The following is a 26,562-nucleotide window of genomic DNA, read 5'->3' on the forward strand; positions in this document are numbered from 1 at the left end:
CAGAACCAGCGTTGATTGACCGAATTCTGTACACTGGTCAATCAACGCTGGTAAATGCATTCCTATGGGAAAAAGTCAGCTCCCACATATTGCAAGCTGACAGGGATCCCGACCAGATAGAGCCCCAAAGAGCTGGGTGAGTAACATTCCCACCTAAATAAAGGTAATCCCTAGCTAACCCTGCCTGTAGATCTGTCCCTGTCTCACAGTCACATAGTTCACAGTCCCAAATTAATTGAATGTTAAATCCACCATTCATCTAAAGTGGAGGTCACTTGATTTCGGCAGCCAATGTTTATTTTTAATTTTTTTTTTAACTGCCTCCGTTGACATAGTTCCTGTCCCACCTCCCCTGTACAGTTATTGGTGCAAAAAAAACACGCCAGGGAAGGTGGGAGGGGATACGAATTTTTACTGCGTTTGCCTCGTAGTGTTCGATTGGAATCGAATACCTTGAACGGCCTGATATTCGATCGAATATGTATTCGATCGAATGGTGTTTGCTCATCTCTACTTATTATTACTTTTGTCAGATTCAACAAATTTCTGTGACCATTCTAGGTTGTTCTTTTATTAAATGAGGCGGACCGACAATTTTATCCCTGTGTGTAGCTGTTATCTTGACTCTAGTTTACTAATCCGTTGATTGAAGACGTACCGGGGATCGAATTCCCACCAATAAAACCTTTATGTCCTGTCCTGAACACATTGAGGTTCCAGTTTAATAAATCATACTCTATATAATGTACATATAATATAAGATTTTACTAATAAATAAGTAAGCAATTCAATAGAATGCTGTCTGTGTCATAGATCTGATAGGATCAGGTCAAACAGTTCTGGAATTAGTAGTGGAATATCACATAGTATTTTCTAACCAACACACAAGGAGCAAAAACAACCGATGCATGAAGGTATCACCCACACATTTCAGAATTTTTTTTTTGTAGTTTTGGTAGTACACAATAAATGGAACAATAGCATAGCTCACTACCGATATCTGATGGTACCAGTGGCAGGAGTTTGATTAAAATCTTGACCTCATTTACGTTACACAGCAAGACTTCTTTTCCTCTTCGCTATCTTTCATCTTTGTGGTAAGCAGATCTTTTGTGCTGCTATTATAAGGAGCAGACAAGTATCGTTCCCCTTTAATGTCATATATGTGGTCTATGACACCTCTTTAGTATTTTTTGGCTTTGATCAATAAGATATGGCGACTTATGTTAAAAAAAAATAAAAAATATTCAGAATTAAAAGTCTAATATATCGGTTTAGTTTGATTCCTTGCCCGTCTTCATGGCTTGCAGTGAAAGTTCATAAGTCAAAAACATTGCCGCGCTCATTGGAAAGCCACGGATGGCATTTACTGTGATTCCCCTGAAAAATACCTGTAAAAGATAAGATTTCAAAATCAGCATTAGAAATGGTTTCAATTGGAAAATCGGCTTTAACGCAACTTTGAGATGATTCACAATTATATTGAAAAATTCTAAATTTCCTTTATGTATCAACTAAAAGAACTAAAAGAATCCTTATCGATACTGTGGTAGTTGAATGTGTAATAGTTAGAGATGAGCGAACACTAAAATGTCCGAGGTTCGAAATCCAATTCGAACAGCCGCACACTGTTCGACTGTTCGAACGGATTTCGAACCCCATTATAGTCTATGGGGTGAAATGCTCGTTTCATATGCCCGATGTGCCAAGCCCCTTTCCAATTAAAGCCTGCCCAGGGTAGATGATTAAAAATAACAAATACTTATCCCACCTCTCCTGGGCTTCTGACAGTTCCTCTTTGGGGTTCTTCCAGCCTGTAACTGAGGCCACTCCCTAGGGGGTCACTGCTGGGACCTGTGATTGAGCCCCAGCAGTCATGCCGGCATAATGTCGTCAGTGTGTCCTACATGACCACTGAGGGCCAATCACAGACCCTAGAAGTGACCTCTGGAGCATGTGACCAGAGTTGCAGGCAGAAGAGGACCAAGGAAGGTGCTGCAGAGAACTGAATGGAACAAGGATGGGCTGAAGTGGTGAGGTAAGGTGAGTATAAGTGTTTTTTTCCATCACCTACCCTGGGCCTCCGATTATTAATAATGGCACTGAAGCTAAATGGGGTGCCAAACCTCACAAATATTTATTGAATTTCATGAGGTTTGCCTGAAGCAGCTCAAGGGGGACTCTTGAGAGCATTTTATACTGTGTGGGAGCCACTGTGGAGCATATTATACTGTTTGGGGCTCCTTCATTATTTATATCACACCCCATCTGTTTTATAGCAGACTTGTTACATACCTCCCAACCATCCTGGATTCAGTGGGACAGTCCCGGATTGTGGGTCCAGTCCCTCAGTCCCGATTGGTGAGAGGTATGTCCAGGATTCAACTCATTTGCATTCGGACAGGACACAGATGAGTTGAATACAGTAGTGAAGTACGAGTGGACATCTCTTGACTCACCACTATGCCCTTGCGTGCTCCAGCTTCGAGAGCTGTAGAGGAGACCAAAATAGAATGTTTGAAGGAAGAAGGAAGAAGGATGAATACAACTCCAAGAACACTGTCCCAACCATGAAGAATGGGGGTGGAAATATAATACCTTGGGGGTGCTTTTCTGAAAAGTGGACAGGACTACAGTACCATATTGAAGGGATGGGGCCATGCAAAAAAAATTAAGCCAACATCTTCCATCCCTCAGTAAACTCCTTGAAGATGGCTAAAGCTTGGGGTTTCCAGTATGACATTGGCCCAAAACACACAGCCATGGCAACTAAGGAGTGGCTCCTTAAGAACCATTTCAAGGTCCTGGAGTGGCCTAGACCCCAACCCAATTGGAGATCTTTAGTGATAGCAGAAACTCAATGTAGCCCAGTGACAGCCCTAAAACCTGAAAGATCTGGAGAAGATCTATATGGAGGAGTAGGTCAAAATCACTGCTGTAGTGTCTGCAAACCTGGTCAAGAACTACAGGAAACGTCTAACCTCTGTAATGGCAAACAAAGGTTTCTGCACCAAATATTAAGTTAATGCAATAAGATGCAAATTAATTATTAAAAATCATACAATGTGATTATCTGTCTCTCACCTTTGTAGGTGGGAAAATTTGCAAAATCATCACCAATGTACCAAATACTTATTTTTCCCATTACATATACTTAGATACTCTTAGATTTAGCAGAATATGGGGTGCAGGATAATGACTCTGTCCACACCCCCGGCAGGAAGGGATGAATCTTGGTCTAGCAGAGGTATCAGCAAAGAATATAGAAAGAGAAAGTAGGTGAAATTTCAATATCAAGTTTGTGTCTGATCAGAAGCAGAGATGAGGCTGCAATGTGAGAAGTACGTACAATCTACATTAAAGGAGAGACAATCAGGTGCCGGATGTAGGTATGGAAAGTTGTGTTTCCACTGAAGATCTTATCTAACTAATTAATCTAATAGATTTTCCATGGTATTTTTGTACATTATATGTAAAACATAAGTATAGATGGGCGAACCGTCTCGTACTAAACAGGGTTCAACCCGAATATTCCAAATTGTTCCTTTTTGACTATGAAACTGAACAAATAGAGAATCGTTTTGGGTGAATTTAAATGGCCACTGTAGGGGCATAACTACCGGGGGATAGCAGTGGTAGCAGATGCCACAGGGACCTGGACATTAGGAGCCAGCGGCAGCCGCAAACTCCAGCCGGTAACAGGTCCTATTGACTTACCGATCTTGGCTCCTGCTCACGTCAGCCAGTCCTATTCTGCAGAGGCTGCAGGCCCGCGAACCCCACAAACACTATCATTGTACTCAGGGTCTTTTCAGACCCCGAATATACTGTATATACTTGAGTATAAGCCGACCTGAATATAAGCCGAGACTCCTAATTTTACCACAAAAAACTTATTGACTCGAGTATAAGCCTAGGGGGGGGAATCCACCATTGCAGATAAAAAGTCTGGTCAGTAACTCCATGGGGATCATAGTAATAGCAGTTAACCCCATCATGTCCCTCACATTAACCCCCTGTGTGCCTCACATAAGAGTTACTGATATGTGGGACATATGGAGGTAATAATTAGGTATCTTCATAATTAAGGTCTTTCATTAGTACCCTCATGTGTCTCACATATTAGTAACCCTTATATTGGGCACACGGGGGTTAATATGAGGGACATGATGGGGTAACTGCTAATAATGTGAGGCACATGGAGTTACTGAAATTAAATTAATAACCCCAAATGCCTGAGAATAATAGGCAGAGTAACTAAAGGAAGGTCCCTGTGTGTCACGTTACTGTAGCTTCCTCTCCTCCATACAACAGACATCTCCCATAAGACACAATGAATCCTGGCCACTCATCTGCAGGGTAGACGCCAAATCCTAGTGTGCTAAAGGACCTCTGATGACGTCATGACCACATGTGATTGGACTCTGATGTGGGCGGAGCTACTAGGATTTAGACTCAACCTTATCTGTAGATGTTACATACCAGTGGCTACAGGACCTCTGATGACATCACAGTCACGTGACCTCATGACAAGTCAATCACAGAGCAGTATCACTAAAGGACCTCCCCCTTCCAGGTCCTTCCAGTTTTCTGTTCTCCGTGGTCCCTGACTCGTGTATAAGCTGAGGAGAGCATTTTCAGCATGAAAAATGTACTGAAAAAGTCGGCTTATACTCGAGTATATACGGTAATAATTGGCGACCCAGGAGAGGTGAGGGAACATAAAAACACAGTTACTTACCTCTCCTTTGTTCTGGAAGGCTTCAGGCCTACTTGTGTGACATCCCAGATGTCACATGGGCCAAGTCATGCAACATTATGCGTCGCGATACAAGCCCCAGCTCAAGTGACGTCTTTTCGGTCAGTGAAGAAGACCGACATCAGTGGGTAGTGCGCCAGAGCCAGGGAGAGGTAAGTAACAATGTTTTTTTATGTTTGTATCCTCCCCTGGGTCTCCGATTATTATACTCTGTGGTCTGAAAAGACCCCTGAGTATAATAATTGTACATGGGTGGTCCACAATGGGGCATAATACTGTGTGTAGGGGCCACTATGTGGCATAATACTCTGTGCAGGGGCCAGTATGGGGCATAATACTCTGCGCAGGGGCCACTATGGGGCATAATACTGTGTACAGGGGCCACTATGGGGGATAATACTGTGTGCAGGGGCCACTATGGGGCATAATACTGAGTGAAGGGGCCACTATGGGGCATAATACTCTATGCAGGGGCCACTATGGGACATAATACTGTGTGCAGGGACACTATGGGGCATAATACTGTGTGTAGGGGCCACTATGCGACATAATAATGTGTACGGGGCCATCATGGGGCATAAAACTGTTTGCAGGAATGCGGGGGGGGGGAAGGGGTGTCAGTCGGGGTCTTTGGGGGAAGAAGGGGCCTATGTCAAAAGTTCGCTATTCCTAGTTACACCACTGGGCCGCCGTATTATACTCCCCTGGTGATGTTATGCACTCGCTGTCACGGTTGCGGCCTGTGAAGGGCTTCTAGCAATCACATGGTTTTACTGAATGCAATGACTTCACCAAGGAGTGAATGTTGTGCACTGTGAGGAGGCCGAAAAGAGGGAACGGTAAGTGAGTATGAATGTTTTATCTTTTTCATCTCCCCTGGGCCTCCTCCTATTATATTCTTGGGTCACTTTGACATAGGTTCGGCTGTGTTTGCCATAGAGAGATAGAAATTGGATAGATGGGTTCCTGGCAGCCCTGAGAGTCCTCTACACTAGGTTTTAAGCCATTTAATAAGTTGTGGTTCATGCTAAACTTGTTCATCCTGAAACTAATCTTGGCCCTGAGCCGTCCAAACCCGAAATGAAATGAATCCTTAGCGGTTCATCTTTCAAAAGTCTGTAATTGTGAAAATTTTCATGATAAATTTAGTTGAAAAAAAAATCCCATTTCTAATGATTCAACTTTTTCAAGGATTAAGACCCGTTACTAGTCATTCAATAAATGAATAAACACCGCACAATTCTACCTCCATCTGATAATCTGGTGACCGACATTGTACGACTTCTTACATAGTACAGGGTGGATGGTCTTTTTATTACGTGTGACTCAGGGAGTTTCACAGGAAAAGAGAATCTGAGGTACATGATATTCTCGTGTATATAGGTATACATGTACTGAATATATTCTGCATTTCTAGAACATTTCAAGACTTCAAGTGTGGCATGAAGGATATGAGGTGACAAGAAGATATAAGAATCTCAAGAAAAGATCTTAATGGCTAGAGCTGACCTTTGCAACGACAGAGCACTATTATTGCGGTGTGTGAAGTACAGGATGCGGTTTATGCTGTATTACTAGAATATGACAGATCTAGGGACTCAGACACGCTAAAATACACAGGGCAGGGGATCGATAGATTTTTGTCTGTTCTCAACACTAAAATGTGATGTAATTTTTTTTATTTATTATTTTTTGTACATTTTCTTCCCCCTATCAGTATGTCTTTGTAGTATGGGAGGAAATCCACTCAAACACGGGGAGAACATACAAACTCCTTGCAGATGTTGTTCCTGGCGGGATTCAAACCCAGGACTCCAGCGCTGCAATGCTAACCACTGAGCCACCGTGTTGCCCCATAATGTAATATTTTTTGACATGCAAAAATCTGAAAAAAGTGTCTGCCGTGCACATTTTGTACAATAGATGTAAGCAAAAATGGTCTAAAAGGGTCTAAAAATGAGTGCGAAGATGAAGGAGGTAAGGTCCGCAACTCTTGTTCGTAAAAAATATCAACTTTATTCCATCATTTTAAAAAAGCTTGACAAAAGATGTCATACAAAAGAAGTGAAAAAAAGAAAGAAACGTGAAATAAAAAACACAAAAAATCACATCTCTGGCTTGGCTGACGCGTTTCGAAACCGCAAAGGTTTCTTAATCATAGCCTGATGTATGCCTTACATGGACTAACACTAACTGTTCCCTATAAATACTAAGTTCAACAGGTGTAATTGATAGACTTTCTAACAGGGAGGGTGGTAACTTCCTGTTGTATACACTCCAGGTTTTATAAATAAAGATTTATTTAAACAAAGTCATTTCCATTTATAATGCTATTGATGCAATAAAAGTATCTTAAACGCTTTATGTTTGTATATTTACTCACACATGTGTCCAAAGAAATAAGGATATATGGAATCGGAGAGAAGGACATGCTCCAGTGAACATTACCCATGTCCCATTCATAATTTCTACTCCGATCACGTGACCGGAGCTAACCAATCATAACCCACTACCTCTGTAGTAAGGCGCAGTGTAGTTTACATGGCCGTGCATAACATGGAATCGGGCTAAAAGATCCATAACTCTTCATAACCAAACTCTCCACATATAAGTCTATTTATGCATCCTCATATTGCAGGTTCCCCTTCATTGAACAAACTTTTAACTGTGTATTGTCATTCAATCAGCAACTTGCGATCACGTGACTTAAAATGCTCCAATGAACCAATGAACATTCCTTAGGTCCCATTCATGATTTCTGTTCCGATCACGTGACCGGAGCCAACCAATTATAACCCACTACCTCCGTAACAGAGCGCAGTGTAGTTTGCATAGCCGTGTATATCAAAAAAGGCGACCAGCGAGTACCTGATTCAGCAACGTAACCGCACAGCAGCAACCATAAGGGTAAACAAAGGTAAGTACTTAATAGACAGATCTAAGTTAACGGAATATTCCAAGTATCCATTGGACCTTAAAGCTGCTCAGAAAGAGCTTTCAATTTATATTCATAAATTCATTTTTATATGAATGACAAAAAATGCCTCTATGACATCCAGTTTATGCTGTCCAGATCACAGGGTTCTATTTATTGTTTCAGAGATATAATGGGCCAATGTAAATAATTGGATCATGGACTAACATTCACAGCTTGAGTAATTCGTTGGTGTCAACAATATCAAATTGTAGTCCCCAACCAGAATGCAAAAGTCGAATACTAAAAGAACGAGTGCCAAAAAATAACCATAGCTGTCAATAAATTAGGGATAAATCCGATCTCATATTTAGACCCTGCGGTTGTCTACAACCAAAACGCAGGATCCAAAGGGCTTCTTTTTTTAAACAACATTTCTTTAATATTACCCCCCCTTTGGGATATTTGGATGACATCTATTCCCCAAAATCTGAATGTAGAGACAGAACCCTTATGTACTAAAGCAAAATGCTTCGAGGCACCCGACATATTAAGGACAGTAGTAAGAATCTAACGGAGGGAATGTCGGGTGCCTCGAAGCATTTTGCTTTAGTACATAAGGGTTCTGTCTCTACATTCAGATTTTGGGGAATAGATGTCATCCAAATATCCCAAAGGGGGGGTAATATTAAAGAAATGTTGTTTAAAAAAAGAAGCCCTTTGGATCCTGCGTTTTGGTTGTAGACAACCGCAGGGTCTAAATATGAGATCGGATTTATCCCTAATTTATTGACAGCTATGGTTATTTTTTGGCACTCGTTCTTTTAGTATTCGACTTTTGCATTCTGGTTGGGGACTACAATTTGATATTGTTGACACCAACGAATTACTCAAGCTGTGAATGTTAGTCCATGATCCAATTATTTACATTGGCCCATTATATCTCTGAAACAATAAATAGAACCCTGTGATCTGGACAGCATAAACTGGATGTCATAGAGGCATTTTTTGTCATTCATATAAAAATGAATTTATGAATATAAATTGAAAGCTCTTTCTGAGCAGCTTTAAGGTCCAATGGATACTTGGAATATTCCGTTAACTTAGATCTGTCTATTAAGTACTTACCTTTGTTTACCCTTATGGTTGCTGCTGTGCGGTTACGTTGCTGAATCAGGTACTCGCTGGTCGCCTTTTTTGATATACACGGCTATGCAAACTACACTGCGCTCTGTTACGGAGGTAGTGGGTTATAATTGGTTGGCTCCGGTCACGTGATCGGAACAGAAATCATGAATGGGACCTAAGGAATGTTCATTGGTTCATTGGAGCATTTTAAGTCACGTGATCGCAAGTTGCTGATTGAATGACAATACACAGTTAAAAGTTTGTTCAATGAAGGGGAACCTGCAATATGAGGATGCATAAATAGACTTATATGTGGAGAGTTTGGTTATGAAGAGTTATGGATCTTTTAGCCCGATTCCATGTTATGCACGGCCATGTAAACTACACTGCGCCTTACTACAGAGGTAGTGGGTTATGATTGGTTAGCTCCGGTCACGTGATCGGAGTAGAAATTATGAATGGGACATGGGTAATGTTCACTGGAGCATGTCCTTCTCTCCGATTCCATATATCCTTATTTCTTTGGACACATGTGTGAGTAAATATACAAACATAAAGCGTTTAAGATACTTTTATTGCATCAATAGCATTATAAATGGAAATGACTTTGTTTAAATAAATCTTTATTTATAAAACCTGGAGTGTATACAACAGGAAGTTACCACCCTCCCTGTTAGAAAGTCTATCAATTACACCTGTTGAACTTAGTATTTATAGGGAACAGTTAGTGTTAGTCCATGTAAGGCATACATCAGGCTATGATTAAGAAACCTTTGCGGTTTCGAAACGCGTCAGCCAAGCCAGAGATGTGATTTTTTGTGTTTTTTATTTCACGTTTCTTTCTTTTTTTCACTTCTTTTGTATGACATCTTTTGTCAAGCTTTTTTAAAATGATGGAATAAAGTTGATATTTTTTACGAACAAGAGTTGCGGACCTTACCTCCTTCATCTTCGCAAGTATTTTTCCTCTTAAAGTCCGGAAGAATCAGGTCGTGCACCTTGCATCGAGTGGTGAGTCATATAACTTTTTCTCGTTTTTTTTGGCATATCTAAAAATGAGTGGCTAAGTTTTTAGGAACGTACAAATACAAAAAAAACATCACAAAATTTACCAATTTGTGGTAAAGGTTTATATAAAACTGTTCACATCGAGGCTTGTATAAAGGTCGAGTTTATATTAAAATTGAAAAAACAGTTCAGGGTGGGCTCACACCTTCGCCCAGTCTCCGATTTGTGGGTTTTCATCGAAAAATTGGGGCCGGCCTGATACAATGATCGGCTTTGTTGTACGTTTCCGTTTGTGTAACGGCCCTCCACCTTATTCTACATACCCTGGACTTGCTTGCTCTCAAGGCTATTTGGGTTGTTGTGACCTCCTCACAACCCACCCAGGTGAGCAAGCACTTGTCTCTCCATTTAAACCACATTTTCTTCCAGTGGTAATACACGAGGATCGGCTCGGTGTTGTTTGTTTTTTGCCTTACAAAGTCCTGCATGTCCGACTTTGTGTCCGGTTAAAAAAAAACAGTTTCGCCGCGGAGACCAGAAGACGCTCACGGACGGTCACTTTGCAAACCTATTCAAGTGAATGGGTTTGAAAATTGACTGTCGGTTTCCGTCTCCTGTCCAGTTTCTCGGGCAGAAGACGCAAAGCTTCCTGCAAAGCGAAAACCGGGCGCAGGTGTGAACCCGCCCTTATTCCAACAGAATGTAAAAAGGTAGTGTGAACAGAGTCATATTTCAGTCATATTCAGAGTTTCTAATGATCCCGGACAACCCCTTTAACCTGTACCAAAAATTGGTGAGTCATTTAGAGGGAAGATGACCTGCTATAAAGTGGTTTGATTAAAAAAATCCCATCCAGAGGCAAAAAAGTCTAATGAAAAAATTAGCGAGGTAAAGCCTAGTCTTGGTATCACGTTTTCTAAAATGATACATGGACCCATCTGGATGGTGGATGGTGAAATAAGATGGAGCCATTACTTGAATTATGTTGCATATGCTATATGTGCTATATGGTTATGTCTCATTATGATATATTATTCATAGAGATTAATCCTCAGCTAAGTTTACAGGAAATATAAACCTAATATACAGTAGTTAGACCTCAGCTAACCTTTATCTAAAAGGTAACGGGAGGTCTCGGGAAACTCAAAGCAGAGTATAGAACTATAGGGGGAGCATAGACTGCGGTCCAGCACCGGAGAGCCTGAGATGTGCTGGAAAGGTCATTCTTCTTGATCTAAAGAGAACTATATTATAAATGACGTAATACTACTATGAAACTACTACAGGCTGTGCGGTTACTAGTCAGAGGTGCGGTTACTAGTCAGAGACTCTTGATCTTGTACTAAGACTGAGGTTTTCACAAGGAGTCGGGTTGTGACTGAATACTGTTACAATGTGGTGAATGTCATGGTTTTCTAATGACTTCTTTCATATCTCCTTACATTGTTAATAATCTCTGACATCATTTCTGAAACAGCAGTGGTCATTAATAGAGATGAGCGAGTAGTATTCGATCGAGTAGATATTCGATCGAATACTAAGGCACTCGCTATTCGAATGGAAAGATTCGATGCAGAACCAGCTTTGATTGGTCAAATGCTATACAGTCAGCCAATCAACGCTGGTTCTTCTCCTACCTTTAGACGTCTTCTCCGTGCAGCTTCCCCGCGGCGTCTTCCGGCTCTGAATTCACTCTGCCGCTTGACTGTACGCAGCCATTTTCTTGTAGTGTGGGCATGCACAGTTGGCTCTGCCCAGGCCCAATGCCTGGCAGAGTGAATTCAGAGCCGGAAGACGCCACGGGGACGCTGCACGGAGAAGACTGCTCAGAGGATCCAGCCCGACCCTCACTCGTGGACTTGGTAAGTTCAATTTCATCGAATGTTGCCTACCCCTGAAACGAGCATTTTCCCCCCATAGACTATAATAGGATTCGATATTCGATTTGAGTAGTCGAATATTGAGGGGCTACTTGAAACAAATATCGACTATCAAGTATTTAACTACTCGCTTATCTCTAGTCATTAAAAAGAAAGCACAACGCTGGAGTCTTGGGTTCGAATCCTGCCAAGAACAACATTGGCAAGGAGTTTGTATGTTCTTCCCATGTTTGTGTGGGTTTCATTCCATACTCCAAAGACATACTGATAGGGACTGTAGATTGTGAGCCCTATATATGGGACGGTGACTGACAATGTCTGTAAAGTGCTGCAGAATAGGATGGCGCTATACAAGTAAGCAAAATACATAAGAGAAGCAGAGTAAGGCTAAGGCCCCACGGGACGACCTGCAGTAATAAAGCGCTGTGGGAAAAACAGCGGCGGCAATGCATCACAGTTCTTCCCACAGCTCTTTAAACAGAAAGTTCACAGAGTTTTCCTTTGCTGACTTTCTGTTACAATTATACCTATGGGGAAACCACCCGCGTGCCCGTAAATATAATTGACATGCTGTGATTTCCAAAACTGCGCTGGTTTTGGAAATCGCGGTGTGTCCGCGCTGCAGTTTTTACCGCAAGGTGGCCATGAGATTCGCAAGAATCCCATACACTTTGCAGTTACTGTAAAACACCGCGGGCAAATCATGGCGTTTCTGTCCCGTGGGGCCCTATGTTGCGGAACCGTCGTGTTGCAGTTTTTTGAGCTACAAAAGGAATGGGAAATATATAGGAAGCTCTTATACTTTTACCATATGCTCAATCCTGGGTTTGGCTTAAAAAAAATTGCAGCAAAATCTGCATTTCACGAACTCGCATGGGTTTTTTGTAGGAAAAAGTCTCAAGAAATAACCGATAGTATACCGGTAACTTGGGGAATGGTTAGAGATCCAAGGCTCTATGACATGTCCTGTAATTCATTCCGATGTTAGTATCATACTGTTTACCTGAATGCCTTCATTACAGTAACTTTGTTTAATGCAGTCTTTGACTCCTTTATATTTTCTGTTATACAGATTGTCTGCTTGAAGGCGACTCTTTACTACATCCATGGGAGTAGCTGTGCCCCACGAAATAGCTCCTGAAAGGACATAAAACATACATGTCAAACTAAAATGGATATGAATTACATGACGGCGAAAAAGGTACAAAACATTTTGTTAAACCTAGGGTTGAGCTATCGTGTTTGGAACACGATCTTTTTAGGTGGGATCGAGATCGGTACTATTTCCCACAATGCTTTGCTTAGCCTTCACACTGAGTATATAGTGTATACTCAGTGTGAAGGCTCTGCTGCGATTCCATAGGAATGAATGGAAGCAGCCGGCACACAGCCTTAACCCCCTGCACGCTGGCTGCCTCCATTCATTCTAATGGGAGACTAAACTAACATCTCTAGTAGCTACTTACCTCCAGAGATGGCTGCTCCGGTCCCGGTGTTCTTCTTCGCCTCGCTGCCGTTCCATGCTGCTCTTCTCGCCTCGCTGCCCCGCCTCCCAGGTTAGTGTTTAAAGAACTAGGAAGGCGGGGCTTGTGGCTTAGGAGAGTGTGGGCGGGTACAGGGCGGGGAGATGTGACGTCTCCCCTCCCAGTACCCCCCACACTCTCCTAACCCGCCCACACTCTCCTAACCTGAGAGGAAGGGGGCAGTGAGGCAAAGAAGAACACCGAACCAGCCATCTCTGCAGGTAAGTGGACACCAGGGGGGACTAAGTAGCCAGAGGATTTAAAAAAAAAATCCTCTGGCTACTTAGTGATTCACTACACAGCGTGGATTCTAACAATTAAAGCGTTCAACTGTTAGATTCCATGCTGTATAGTGAATAGGATTGCTTTTAAAATCTGATCTCCGATTAATAAAAAAAATCCCATTGACTTGCATTGGGATTGGAATTGGGATCGAGATCGGGTTCGAATGAAAAATGATCGGAAATCGGATTTTAAAATTGATCCTGAATAGTCAAGATCGGCTCAACCCTAGTTAAACCGCTTATAAGTGCCTTGAATCCGAATATACTTAAAATGACTCCAAGCACTGTGGATGTAATAGTGTTGCCAATTACCTGAATATTCCCCTTCATTTTGGCAGATCTCAAAGTCGGTTTCATTAACCATTTCATAGTGTATAGTGTAGAGCACGGTCTCCTAAATGTTGTGACTAGAGATGAGCGGGTACTATTCGAAACGGCCGTTTCGAATAGCACGCACCCATAGGAATGAATGGAAGCAGCCGGCACGCAGACTTCGCCGGCGTCCGGCCGCTTAATCCCCTGCGTTCCGGCTGCATCCATTCATTCCTATGGGTGCGTGCTATTCGAATAGCACTTACTCATCTCTAGTTGTGACCCTTTGGTGGGGATCATGAACAAAACTGAGAAGTTTCTTCCACACTGCATGACTCCAAATACTAATTCCCAGTATTTTTCAGTCCTGTAAAAGGACCCTTTGATGAAATCACAGTCATGTGACCAGTCACGTGCAGGGGTGGAGGTTATACAATAGCTTTGGGTATGTAAACTATCCAAGGCTACCTGTAGGGGAAGAATATGGAGGTAGCAGTATTAAGTGTGTTAGGGAAAAGAGAATGTAGCAAAGTTGAGTGTGGAAGACTTGAAGGAAGCAATGCTGAGTGTGTGGAGGGAGCATGAAGGTAGCCAAATTGTGGTTAGCCTATAGGTAAGAGCTGTATGTACAGGAAAAGAAATATTCACAGAAGTGTGTGTGTGGAGGGGAAAGCATGGAGATAGTAAAGCTAGCTATAAGTGTGAAGAACATGGAGACATTAGAGCTGTGTATGTAGTAAATGTGGAGGCAGCAAAGTTGTGTGTGTGGAAAACATGAAGGTAACAGAGTGGTGTGCTTAACAGGCAAGCATGGAGGAAGAATAAGCAGAGGAGAGGCAGCATACAGCTGGAAAGTATAGAGGCTGAATATGGCTGACTTTTTGTTCAAATAGGACTAAGTATGGTAATGGAGAGTCCTAAATGAAAGTTTTCACCAAGAAGCGGTCCCATTTTCAGAAAGTTTTGGAGCCCCTGGTGAAGAACAAAGTTGTTATGGGGAATTCAAGTGCCTGTTGATTTTCCTATACAGTTAGAGAAATAGTCTTGGGCCTAGATTTATCCACAGGCAGTCTGAACATGCATTAGATTTATGACAGTGGATGATATATCTGGCATATTATAATTCTAGATTCACACTAGCATCACATCAGCTTCAGGATTCCAAGGTCGGTCTTGGAATTTCCGTGGAAGAAAATGGAGCAAACCCGTTTTTTTGACCCTTCATCCGACCTGCTTCTAGCAGACTTGTTATTCATAAATGCAAAGGCAAAAATAGAACAAAGTAGTGAAAGTTTTCTGTTTGATTCTGAACACTGACCTGCACAGACACTCCCCTATGTGGTTAACCAACTGCAGGAAGATGACACATGAAATATTCCCATCTCAAAGCGATATACATTTCATGTTGCACATGCACTATAGTGGCACTTTACACCACAGGTGAAGTCTATGCCTGTGTAGTTGCTTTTTTTTTTTTACCTACCTCTAAGTTTATGTATATTTTGCATTATATGTCACCTATTTTGATACCTAGAGGCGGCCATACACAGAAGATAAAAGTCACTGGCACTTCATTGACAGATTCCACCATTAACATATCCATCCATATCCATTGCCCCATCAGGAGTACAGCATACAAAATAACAAGTAATCGGACAAATTCGGCCAGTAATGTCATATGCATTATATTTTTGTCTGAGCGTGGACAAGATTTTCCATGGTAATTTTTTTAAACAATCCTCATGTGAAATGCCCAGAGTCAGCTATTTTGGTCAACTTTTGTTTCTTGTATATGGCCAGATTTGGTAATATTCCGAATAGCGTTGAGCCAATTTTGAGATTTCAATAACGATTTTAAAATCCGATTTCCGATCATTTTCCAGCTGATCTCGATCCCGGTCTTGATCGTGAAATTTGCTTGAACACCGATCGGAATCCGATCTTTTCCGATCCCAATACTCAACCCAAGTCAATGCTTCTTTATGAGAAAAGTCACTTTTAGGGTTGAGCCAATCTTGAGATAACCTCCGATCTCGATCCCGCTGGAAAAGATCGGGTCAGAATTCCGATCGCGATCGTGAAAATTACTCGATCGCTGATCGGAATCCAATCTTTTCCAATCGCTCAACCCTAATTCCGAACTATTTTTGTGTTTATAAGGACTCGTTGACATGGGGAAAGAGGGAGCGGATTTTGGTGCTGAATCCATGCCCCCTCACAATGGAGGTCTATGTAGACCGCTAGCTTACTTTTTTCCGCGAGCGGCATGTTGCATGCATGTGAGTGGCATGTTGAAAAAAGAAGCAAACTGCCCTTTCTTCAGGAAGATTCTGCGGCTGATTCAGCCCCTGTGTCCGCCTTGCAGCAGCACCCTCCAGACTAGGCCCATTCATTTGAGCCTACTCTGGAGGGGGAAGCCACGACTGCCAGAAGCCACGAAAGTCACGGCAGGCGTCACAATCCAGACCAAAATGCGCCATACCGCCCCATGTGTGAACTAGCGAAAACTGCTAAAAATGGGGAATAATTCCCAGAAATAACCTTATTTCTCATGTACACACATTGTACTAGTGATTTGCACAGCGTGTTGAATGGTTCGGAATGCTTTACGAATGCATGATATAGGCTGTCCATAATCTGGGAAATTATACCAAGTTTTGGAAGTTTGTATGTCTGGCGTTAATAACAATCACAATAAAATAGCTGGAATGTATTCCCAGTTACGGTTCATTTAGCCATACTCCTACATAGCACATACAGACGTTACTTACCTGCAATGCCACCCGCCAGCCACACGGACAAAGCACTTGGCGTTGTGTGATGCTCTAATTTCAGCCATTCGCTTAAATATATGTAGGGTATAAAATACAAGCAATATCCTGGAATATCTCTCAGAAGCATCGCTCCTGCTCCACGATACATCCCTAAGAGTCCTTCTTTCCGTAGAATGCAATTCACACAATGGACTGGACCTTTGTAGGCGGTTTGATAATGACGCAGGGATGTGTTCCGATTCAGTGACATGACATCTGTAACATAACAGATAATTGAGATGGTAATTGCCTGTGATGAAAGCAAATTAGAGCAAACTTATTGATACTTTTTATATTTTCGTATGTATGAGGGCTTGTTTTTTGGGGCACAAATTGTAGTAGGATTCGCGGATCTCTATGAATAATTTTTATTAACTCTTTTTGGAAGGGAATAGAACAATTCTGCCATTGACTTTTCATGCTGTAAACTTTGCACCATTCACCTTGTGGCTTCAAAAGCCTGATTGTTAGGGAATTGCTTAGATGACAATTCCCCAGTAGCTGCTGGAGAACCCTGGAGGAAGGGGCACAAGAGACAGTGAGCCCTAAGCTGAAGCCCCCCCACTGTCCCTTCCTCTTGCCGGTCCTATCCTATGTAATAGGCGGCAACTTGGAGACGATCCCTTCCTATATAAGTGATACACAAAACGCAGACAAGACAAACAACAACAAAGGGAGGTCAGGTAGCCAGGGTTCGGTAACAGTCGAGCAATGCAGTGCCAAATCGAAGTCCAAAAAAAATAGTCAATAGGAAAAGCCAAGGTTGGCCACTAAGTTATAAACATTGCCACAACAGCTCAAAGAAAATGCTAGGAGGCTGATGAAGGCTGCAAAGCCGAAACGCGCGTCAGATACTGGGGAGTGAGTGCCTGTCCCGACTTGTATATCTCCTATATTGTCAACATGAGTAAGCCACAGTGCTATTAAACCTGTATATAGTGGTATAGGATATATGTGAACCTATGTTGTTATAGTCACCAATGTGTGTGTATCAATGCTATTACTTTAATGGATAGGAGACATATATTGGACCACATGATAACTTTAAACTTCTAGCACTCTCTTTGAACTGTTGTGGCAATGTGTATATCTTAGTGGCCAATCATGATATATACCTCAGCGGCTATTGATACTATTGCTAGGTGTATATAATGTCCACACACGGTGTATAAAGGACTCCAATGCTGAGGTCCTTTTCTGGCATTAGCTTAATCCATTTGCATTTAATTCTATGTACCGTATTTTTCGGACTATAAGACGTACTTTTTTTCCCCAAAATTTCGGAGGAAAATGAGGGTGCGTCTTATAGTCTGAATGTGGGTTTGCAGCATGGCCGCGCTACTGCCACCGCTGGTTTTCTTCAGCGGCAGTAGCGCGGCAATCCGCAGGCCCCGGCAGCTAAGACAGTCCCCGGCATCTGCTGTAATAGACCGGCGGATGCCGGGGAGTGTCTTAGCTGCCGGGGCCTGCAGTATTGTCACACTCCTGCCGCTGAAGAAAACCAGCGGTGGCAGTAGCGCGGCAATCTGCAGGCCCCGGCAGCTAAGACACTCCCCGGCATCCGCCGGTCTATTACAGCAGATGCCGGGGACTGTCTTAGCTGCCGGGGCCTGCGGATTGCCGCGCTACTGCCGCTGAAGAAAACCAGCGGTGGCAGTAGCACGGCCATGCTGCAAACCCACTGCTCCTCCGCAGGTCCCGACAGTTAGTTAGCCCCCCCCCCCCCGCCTCATACCTTTAGTGATGCAGGCCGGCTCCTGCACGGCGAGGCCGCAGGAGCCGACCTGTTCCGATGACAGCCGGGAGCCTAATGAAGGCTCCCAGGCCTGTCATAGCTGGTCTATGACCCTCCGCGATAGTAATGTATAGAATCTCCCATAGACGGCAATACACTTGTATTGCCGTCTATGGGACTTGCAATCAAACGATTGCAGGTTCAAGCCCCTAGGCGGGGGATATTAAAATAGTAAAAAAAAAAAAAAAACACTTAAAAAAAATATAATAAAAAAATAAAATAAATAAAAGTTCACCTCCTTTCCCTAGAATACATATAAAAGTATAACATTACTGTGAAACATATACATTAGGTATCCCTGTGTCTGAAAATGCCCGGTCTACACCTGGCCCCACAAAAAAAACGCCCTATACATCCCCGTACAGCTGCAGGGTCACCTGTCAATGTGGCCTTGCAGCTGTTCCAAAACTACAACTCCCATATATTAAATATTTTACCATTTTTTGCCTGAAAATTTTTTTTCCCTATTTTTCTCCTCTAAAACCTGGGTGCGTCTTATAGTCCGAAAAATACGGTAAATACTTAAAGTGACCACATACCATCTGCTGCACTTCACTTTTACCCAGTCAGTTTGTATTTGTAGATTCCCCTTCTAATGTCCATCTTTTATATATGTGTATGATGTAATAAATAAAATTATGACAAGTTTATTGACCAAGACTGGATGTGTAATATATTCCTCTTATACTAAGTGTCATACTCACGATTGTTTTTCTTGTGGATATTTTATGTGTATGGTGAGGACACAGATTTCTTTAGGGCCTGGTATAGTTTAAAAGGAACCCATGCATTTACTTTAGGTTGCTTATTTTTGGTTGGTTGTCTATCTTTGATTTTTTTTTCCTATCAGTATGTCTTTGTACAATGGGAGGAAATCCACGCAAACACGGGGAGAATATACAAACTGCTTGTGGATTTGGTTCCCTGGCGGGATTTGAACCCATTACTACAGCGCTGAAAGACTGTAGTACTAAGCACTGAGCCACCCTGTTACCCCGTGGATATGTCATGTTGTATGGTGTTGTATCGTTCTGCTGGTAGGACCACAGGTTTACAGCATTTTACTTTGAACATGACAATGTACCAAATAAAACAGTGACATGACCAGTGAGTGGACAGAAGCATTGTAATTGTAATACTCAACACATATATGAATGGCTTATCTATTGCCTGTCTGTTGATTTTAACTTCTGTTTTGTCCCAAACTCAAAATGATAAGGTCATTCAACCTTCTTGGTCACATAAACACTGACACTCCCCATATTTGCTATCCAAGTAAACGTAACGTTCTACCATAACATAAAATGTAAATATTCATTGAGTAATCCTTACGCAACTTGTCTTTGTGTATATTGAATACTATCCAGTAAATAAAGTACTCAAAAGACCAATGAGATATCGCACTAAGGGGGCGTTCACACTTGTGCCGCTGTCCACTTTTTGTGATTCCGTTGAAATTCCAGAAAAAAACAGCTTGGGGACGGCTTGCAAGCGCTCAGTTTAAAAACCCATACTGGACAAAACAGTGCATCATACATCATGCAATCCTTAACATGGTCCCCTTAAACATGATCACTAGAGATGAGCAAGCAATATTCGATTGAGTAGGTTTTCGATCGAATACTTCCGTATTCGAAATACTCGTACTCGATCGAGTACCACTCGCTGTTCGAATGTAAAAGTTTGATGCAGAACCAGCATTGATTGGCCGAATGCTATACAGTCGGCCAATCAACACTGGTTCTTCTCCTACCTTTAGAAGTCTTCTCCTTGCAGCGTCCCCGCGGCGTCTTCTGGCTCTTCATTCACTCTGCCAGGCATCGGGCCTGGGCAGAGCCGACTGCGCATGTCCGCTTTTAGTGCGGGCATGCACAGTCGGCTCTGCCCAGACACGATGCCTGACAGAGTGAATGAAGAGCCGGAAGACGCCGCGGGGACGCTGCAAGGAGAAGACTGCACGGAGGATCCAGCCCGACCCTCACTCATGGACTTGGTAAGTATAATTTGATCGAACGTTGCCTACCCCTGAAACGAGCATTTTCCCCCCATAGACTATAATAGAGTTCGATATTCGATTCGAGTAGTCGAATATTGAGGGGCTACTCGAAACGAATATCGAACCTCGAACATTTTACTGTTCGCTCATCTCTAATGATCACAATAAGAAACTCATGTCTCAGACTATAGAAAGTTCCTGCATTCATGGTCATATGCATTGCCAACTAATTAAGACAAACAACTGTCACAAATCAGATGGTTTACAGAGGTTATTTGAAGTCGAGACTGTTTAGGGTGGTTATTTAAAAAATGACAATGTTGGCCCTACCAACATTGGTGGAGGAGGATGAGGAAAAGGCAGATCTTTTAAATGCCTTCTTCTCTACTGTATTTACCAAGGTACATCCAATGATTAAAACCCGTTTAGGGATAATGTAAATACCCCATTAAACGTCACCTTCAAAATATTAAAATAGATAAAATCATAAGGTCCAGATGGCATACACCCCTGAACTCTTATGGAATTATGCATGGTGATAGACCGATCCTTTTATCTAATATTTAAAGATTCAGTAATGACTGGCTCTGTTCCAGGATATTGGTGCATTCGCATAGCAAATGTGGCTCAGTGTTCAAAAAGGGGTCTAAAAATGAGCCCCAAAACTAAAGACTGGTAAGTTTAACTTCCACTATGGGAAAATTATTTGAAGAGCTTTTAAGAGATGCCATCTTGGAGTATCTCAAAGGGGTTTTCTGGGCAAAAAATGTTTTTTTTTTTTTGCTTTTTAAAAAGTATGTTATCTGAATTTCATTATCTGATGGGGCAATTGCCTTCCCTCGGATCAACTTGGCAGGTTTATAACTTGGATTTGATTCATAATGGAATCTAAATGGAAGCAAAGGGAGCTTCAAACAAAATGCTCACTGAAATCTGAACTTGAAGCCCCACAAGCAGGCATGTCAGAGACCTCAAGTCTTGAGACAAATCATGCAGAAGTCAGTCAACATCATAGTACAACTTGAATCTATCCAGCTATGTTGAAATTTTTTTTCCATGAAAATTAGGCCAACTTAATATAATAAAGCAGTGATATATACCGTAGCTTTATAAAGTTAGCAATTCGCATAAAAAAACTGCAGAACTGCATTTCCTACCTGAAGAATGAGTTTGCATTTGCAGCTTTATCTTTACCAGGTCGACAGGACCACCAATTCCCACAGAAACAGATCCAGCTAACATGCTTGCAAAAGTCAAGTCTATAAGGTCAGGAGGATGTCTTCGACTTGTATCTCGATACTGACTAATAAATCTCTGGGCATTGCTGAAGACACCAAACGCGACCGAGTTGTAAATTGCAATAGAAGCCAAAGGGAACGACATTCCTTTAAAAAATCCAGCGACCTGGTTGAAAGAAATACATTGGGATGATTAACAAAAACTATAAAATTATAGAAAACGGGCATGAGATATAAAATAGCTTCAACAAAAAGAGCATGGTGATGGGACTTGGGCATGTGGCTCACCCACATGCTTCGTTGTATGCCATGGTTATCTCGAAATAATGGGCTGATACACAAGCAATGAGTTACGCTAGGTTCACACTAGCATTCGGGTTTCCATTCCTCAGGTCTGCTTGGGGACCCAAGAAATGGAAACCTAACCCGCTTAAGAAGCAGTTACCCATGGAAATTGGTGGACCCCATAGACTATAATGTGGTCCATCATAGAAAAATGTGGAAAAATCCTCTACCATAAAAAAAATTGGCCAATTCCAAAATGAATACAAAGCAAACGAATGTTGATTGAAGTAAGAACAGTGAAGCTATGGAAGTCTCTGCCCCGGGAAGTGGTGATGGTGGATTCATTAAACAAGTTCAAAGAGGGCCTGGATGCCTTTCTTGAAGAAAAAAATATAACACATTATGGACTCTAGATTGGACTCGTTGATCCAGGGTTTTATACTGACTGCCAGATTTAGAGTCGGGAAGGAATTTTTCCCCCTGAAATGGGGCAATTGGCATGAGCCTCATGGGGTTTTTTGCCTTTCTCTGAATCAACACTGTAGGGATTGTAGGGTTATAGTTTGGACTTGATGGACTGATGTCTTTATCCAACCTCATCTACTATGTATGTAACTATGAAGTGTGTATAGGGCTTATTATATGTCAGACGGTCTAATAGGACATTTACTCACATTCTCATGCCTGTAAATTTTGAGTATACAGGTAAGTGTAGATCCATATCCTTGGCCAGCTTGTAATCGAGCCTGTAAGATCAACAGGTTAGGAATTACTATTTACTTAAGCAGTGCGCTCATCGTGTTCTTGTCTCATGAGTTTAGTCACCCTACGATCTTTGTAGATCAATTTAGAAAAGCTCAGTCTTGGCTTCTGTTCATATTAAGTTCCAACAGGTCATTTGGTGTAACAAAAGTGAAAACCTGACACAGCTATTATATGGAGGCAGGTCCCTTATAATTGGTTTCCAAGCAGATCCATCAAAGCTAGATGCAAGTTATGAAGCTAAATATCTACTCGAAGGCTAAGGCCCCACAGGACGTCCCGCAGCAATAAAGTGCTGCGGGAAAAACCGTGGCGGGAATGCATCAGGGTTCAGTACATTAAACAGAAAGTTCGCAGAGTTTTCCTTTGCGGACTTTCTGTTAAAATTATGTCTATGGGGAAACCGCTGGCGTTTTCGTAGATATAATTGACATGCTGAGATTTACAAAATCATGCCGGTTTGTGTGCGCCATAGTTTTTACCGCAAAGTGGATATGGGATTTGCTTGAATCCCATCCACTTTGCCTCTAATGTTAAATGCCACGATTTTTCCCGCAGCGTTTCGATTCCATGAGGCCCTAGCCTAAGAGTAAGGTATAACAGTAGGTATTCGATCAAATACTACGGTATTTGAAATACTCATACTCGATCGAGTACCACTCGCTGTTCGAATGTAAAAGTTCGATGCAGAACCAGCATTGATTGGCCGAATGCTATACAGTCGGCCAATCAATGCTGGTTCTTCTCCTACCTTTAGAAGTCTTCTCCGTGCAGCTTCCCCGCGGCGTCTTCCGGCTCTGAATTCACTCTGCCGGGCATCGGGTCTGGGCAGAGCCGACTGTGCATGTCCACTTGTAGTGCGGGCATGCACAGTTGGCTCTGCCCAGGCCCGATGCCTGACAGAGTGAATTCAGAGCCGGAAGATGCCGCAGGGACGCTGCAAGGAGAAGACTTCTCGGAGAATCCAGCCCGACCCTCACTCATGGACTTGGTAAGTATAATTTGATCGAATGTTGCCTACCCCTGAAACGAGCATTTCCCCCCCATAGACTATAATAGGGTTCGATATTCGATTCGAGTAGTCAAATATTGAGGAGCTACTCGAAACGAATATCAAACCTCGGACATTTTACTGTCCGCTCATCTCTAATCATTAACATTTGCTCTTTTATGCTACTGAAGAACTGAACTGGTTGAGCAACGTTACTGGTGTGAGGTTATTCGAGGAGAAGCTAGCACTGATCTGCTCTGTGATATTACCAGAAACTGCTACAATCTGTGTATTTAAGTGCTATATCTGATACTTGTCTTTTAATACAACCAGTCTTACAATCTTACTTATGAAAACTGCTGGACCTATAGCAGACTTGCGTTCCATACTAAGGAAATTCAGAGCAATAATCTGATTGGACGGTGCGGCGAATACCTCCACTTGTTTCTTTGTACCACCCAAAAATAAAAAAGACACATATATGATAATTCAAGTACCTTGACTGTATCCAGTGGATGTCCCACAATCACACTAGCAGCCCCTATAAGAGATAGAAATACTAGATGGTTTCATCTGTCAGGAGCTATGCAGGCGTGAACAATAAGTCTTAGTAGTTTTAGCCCCTTAGAGGGTTGTTATCGGTACAAGGAATCAGTGACAGATCAGTAGGTACTTTTTATATTTTCCTATGGTGCCTTTGAAAATTTTACCAATATTTTCTCACTTCTCAACACCGTAAATCCATAATACTATACAGTTTATACAGTATATGAATAAAATGATGACTTTGCTCTTCTATGAAATCAGAGACCTATGAAGGTACGGTATAGCCATATACAACCCTAACACGACTGTATAATTGTGGGTGTATAGCTGTATAGAGATATGTTTCAGTTTTGAACACGAGCCCTTAAAGTACTGAAACTTTTTGATACATATCTGTCTGTATGAATAAACATATCAAAGCCTTCGAGGAATATTATTTGGACTGTAAGCACAACATCCAGACATCAATACTTAGCCGTCTATAAGAACTTGGACCAGACGTGTAGAATGGGTTACAAAACTATGCATCTCCTGTGCCAAAAGCAACTGTCCTTATTTACTCCGTATACCCCGTTAACATGTTTAGTAATGTAATATAACATAATGTAATATAACATAACATTTCATGCCTTGGAGTCAGAACTATGTGAATGTCTATCTAATTCACCGTGCTCACTCATAGGAATACTGAAGCAAATAATGTAACAATAACATATCTCATAATAACAATCTCAACATATCTCAACAATAACATATAACATACCTCCGAGATATCCGGCTACAAAATCTTCTAGTTGGACTCTCCCCATTTTAGGTTTTAGGACGAGTATCACCTCTCTTGCACAGGCGACTACATAGCGTTTGAAATGTGTATTTGCTTTCTTCCAGTCCAAAGGTTTTAATGCACAAAACAAATGTGTTCTCCTGGCAGATGAAGCTGCATTTTGTGTCATCTGTTTAAGCTAATGCCAATACTAGTTCATGATTGTCAGCCTCTCCTAGTGTAAGAATAACACAGTTTAGACAGCGTTCATGTCCATTGCCCATTCACATACATATGATGTTATACAGATAATGCCACATCTTATGTTTTATATTGTATATTAGTATACTTGTATATTAGTTTATGGCTGTCTTTTGTAACTGGCTACATTTAGTGATTTATAACTTTCTTCCGATACTAAATCCTCATTCCGGTTTATGATTTACCTATTAAAGTAAAATTAGGAATTTGGACACAAGATGTTTGTTGGGTTGTCACATCATTTATTAACCACATTTGATGTTCTTATGAAGCCACTTCTGTTTATTGCTGCAATAAAAGTCGTTTTAAGTATAAAAATGTCTTCATTTAAAGTTCAATTTCTGGATAAGAATCGCACGTATCCCGCCTTGGTATAGCGTCCCTCTGCTATAATATTTATAACAAAAACCAGAGATAGTTGGGGCAACATGGTGGCTCAGTGGTTAGCCTTGCAGCGCTGGAGTCCTGGGTTTGAATTCTGCCAGGAACAACATCTGCAAGGAGTTTGTATGTTCTCCCCGTCTTTGCGTGGATTTCCTCCCATTCTACAAAAACATACTGATAGGAAAAAAATGTACATTGTGAGCCCTATATGGGGCTCACAATCTACAAAAAACCCACAGATGGCCATTTTATGCATTCACAGTTTAAGTCAAAGGACCCCTTACTACATAGAAAATAAGATACATGACCAACTCCAATCTTCAAGGTCGGGGTGAAGGGTCTGTGATAGAGAGAAAATGTTTGGTAATACCTAATGCACTCACAATAAGGTAATGCAGGTAACACTGCAAAGATTGTCCAAATGGAAATGTCCACATCAGATTGTCGCTGCAAAATCAAATATTGGTTGCTTGTTCTCTAACAAGTTACTTCATGTAAAATGGCCCATAAAGAGAGTCTATCAGATCAGGCTAAGTGAAGATCACTCCGCACAGAGAACTAAATGATCCTTAAGTCTTTCTTTTCTTCTTAGTTGCGATGACTCCTAGTATCTTTTCTATCTGCTATGAGCTTGTATGTGTTCTTTCTTGTAATATATTACTGTTATTGTTAGGATTGGGTCCCGCAGGGTTCTCGCTCAGCGCACAGCACCACCTGCGGGTCAATCTAACTCTCGGCCTCGGATAGTGAGGTGTCTGGAGTGTAAGTCCAGCTTTCAGCCTACTGAGCATGCTCAGACATATTGGAGCCTCTCGCAAGCTAAGTGCCATTTCGTCCCTACTGAGCATGAGCGGTGAGGTCATGACCAACGCCCCTATTGGGCGGGGACTTGCCTTTAAATAGTGTGAGCCGACGCCTGC

General features: G+C 41.9%; 1 protein-coding gene across 1 annotated transcript; it reads right to left on the bottom strand.

The window, feature by feature from the left end:
* Positions 1–1,274: 1,274 nt before the first annotated feature.
* Positions 1,275–25,058, bottom strand: SLC25A48 (solute carrier family 25 member 48). The gene is made up of 7 exons (XM_075275040.1): positions 24,998–25,058; positions 24,186–24,229; positions 22,610–22,681; positions 21,570–21,816; positions 16,580–16,837; positions 12,693–12,826; positions 1,275–1,391 (listed from the first exon to the last, which is right to left on the bottom strand). The coding sequence occupies exons 1-7, from the start codon at positions 25,041–25,043 to the stop codon at positions 1,275–1,277; spliced, it is 918 nt and encodes a 305-aa protein (XP_075131141.1). The 5' UTR covers positions 25,044–25,058.
* Positions 25,059–26,562: the final 1,504 nt, after the last annotated feature.

This window comes from Leptodactylus fuscus, chromosome 5, assembly GCF_031893055.1.
Source record: "Leptodactylus fuscus isolate aLepFus1 chromosome 5, aLepFus1.hap2, whole genome shotgun sequence".
Classification (NCBI taxonomy): Eukaryota; Metazoa; Chordata; class Amphibia; order Anura; family Leptodactylidae; genus Leptodactylus; species Leptodactylus fuscus.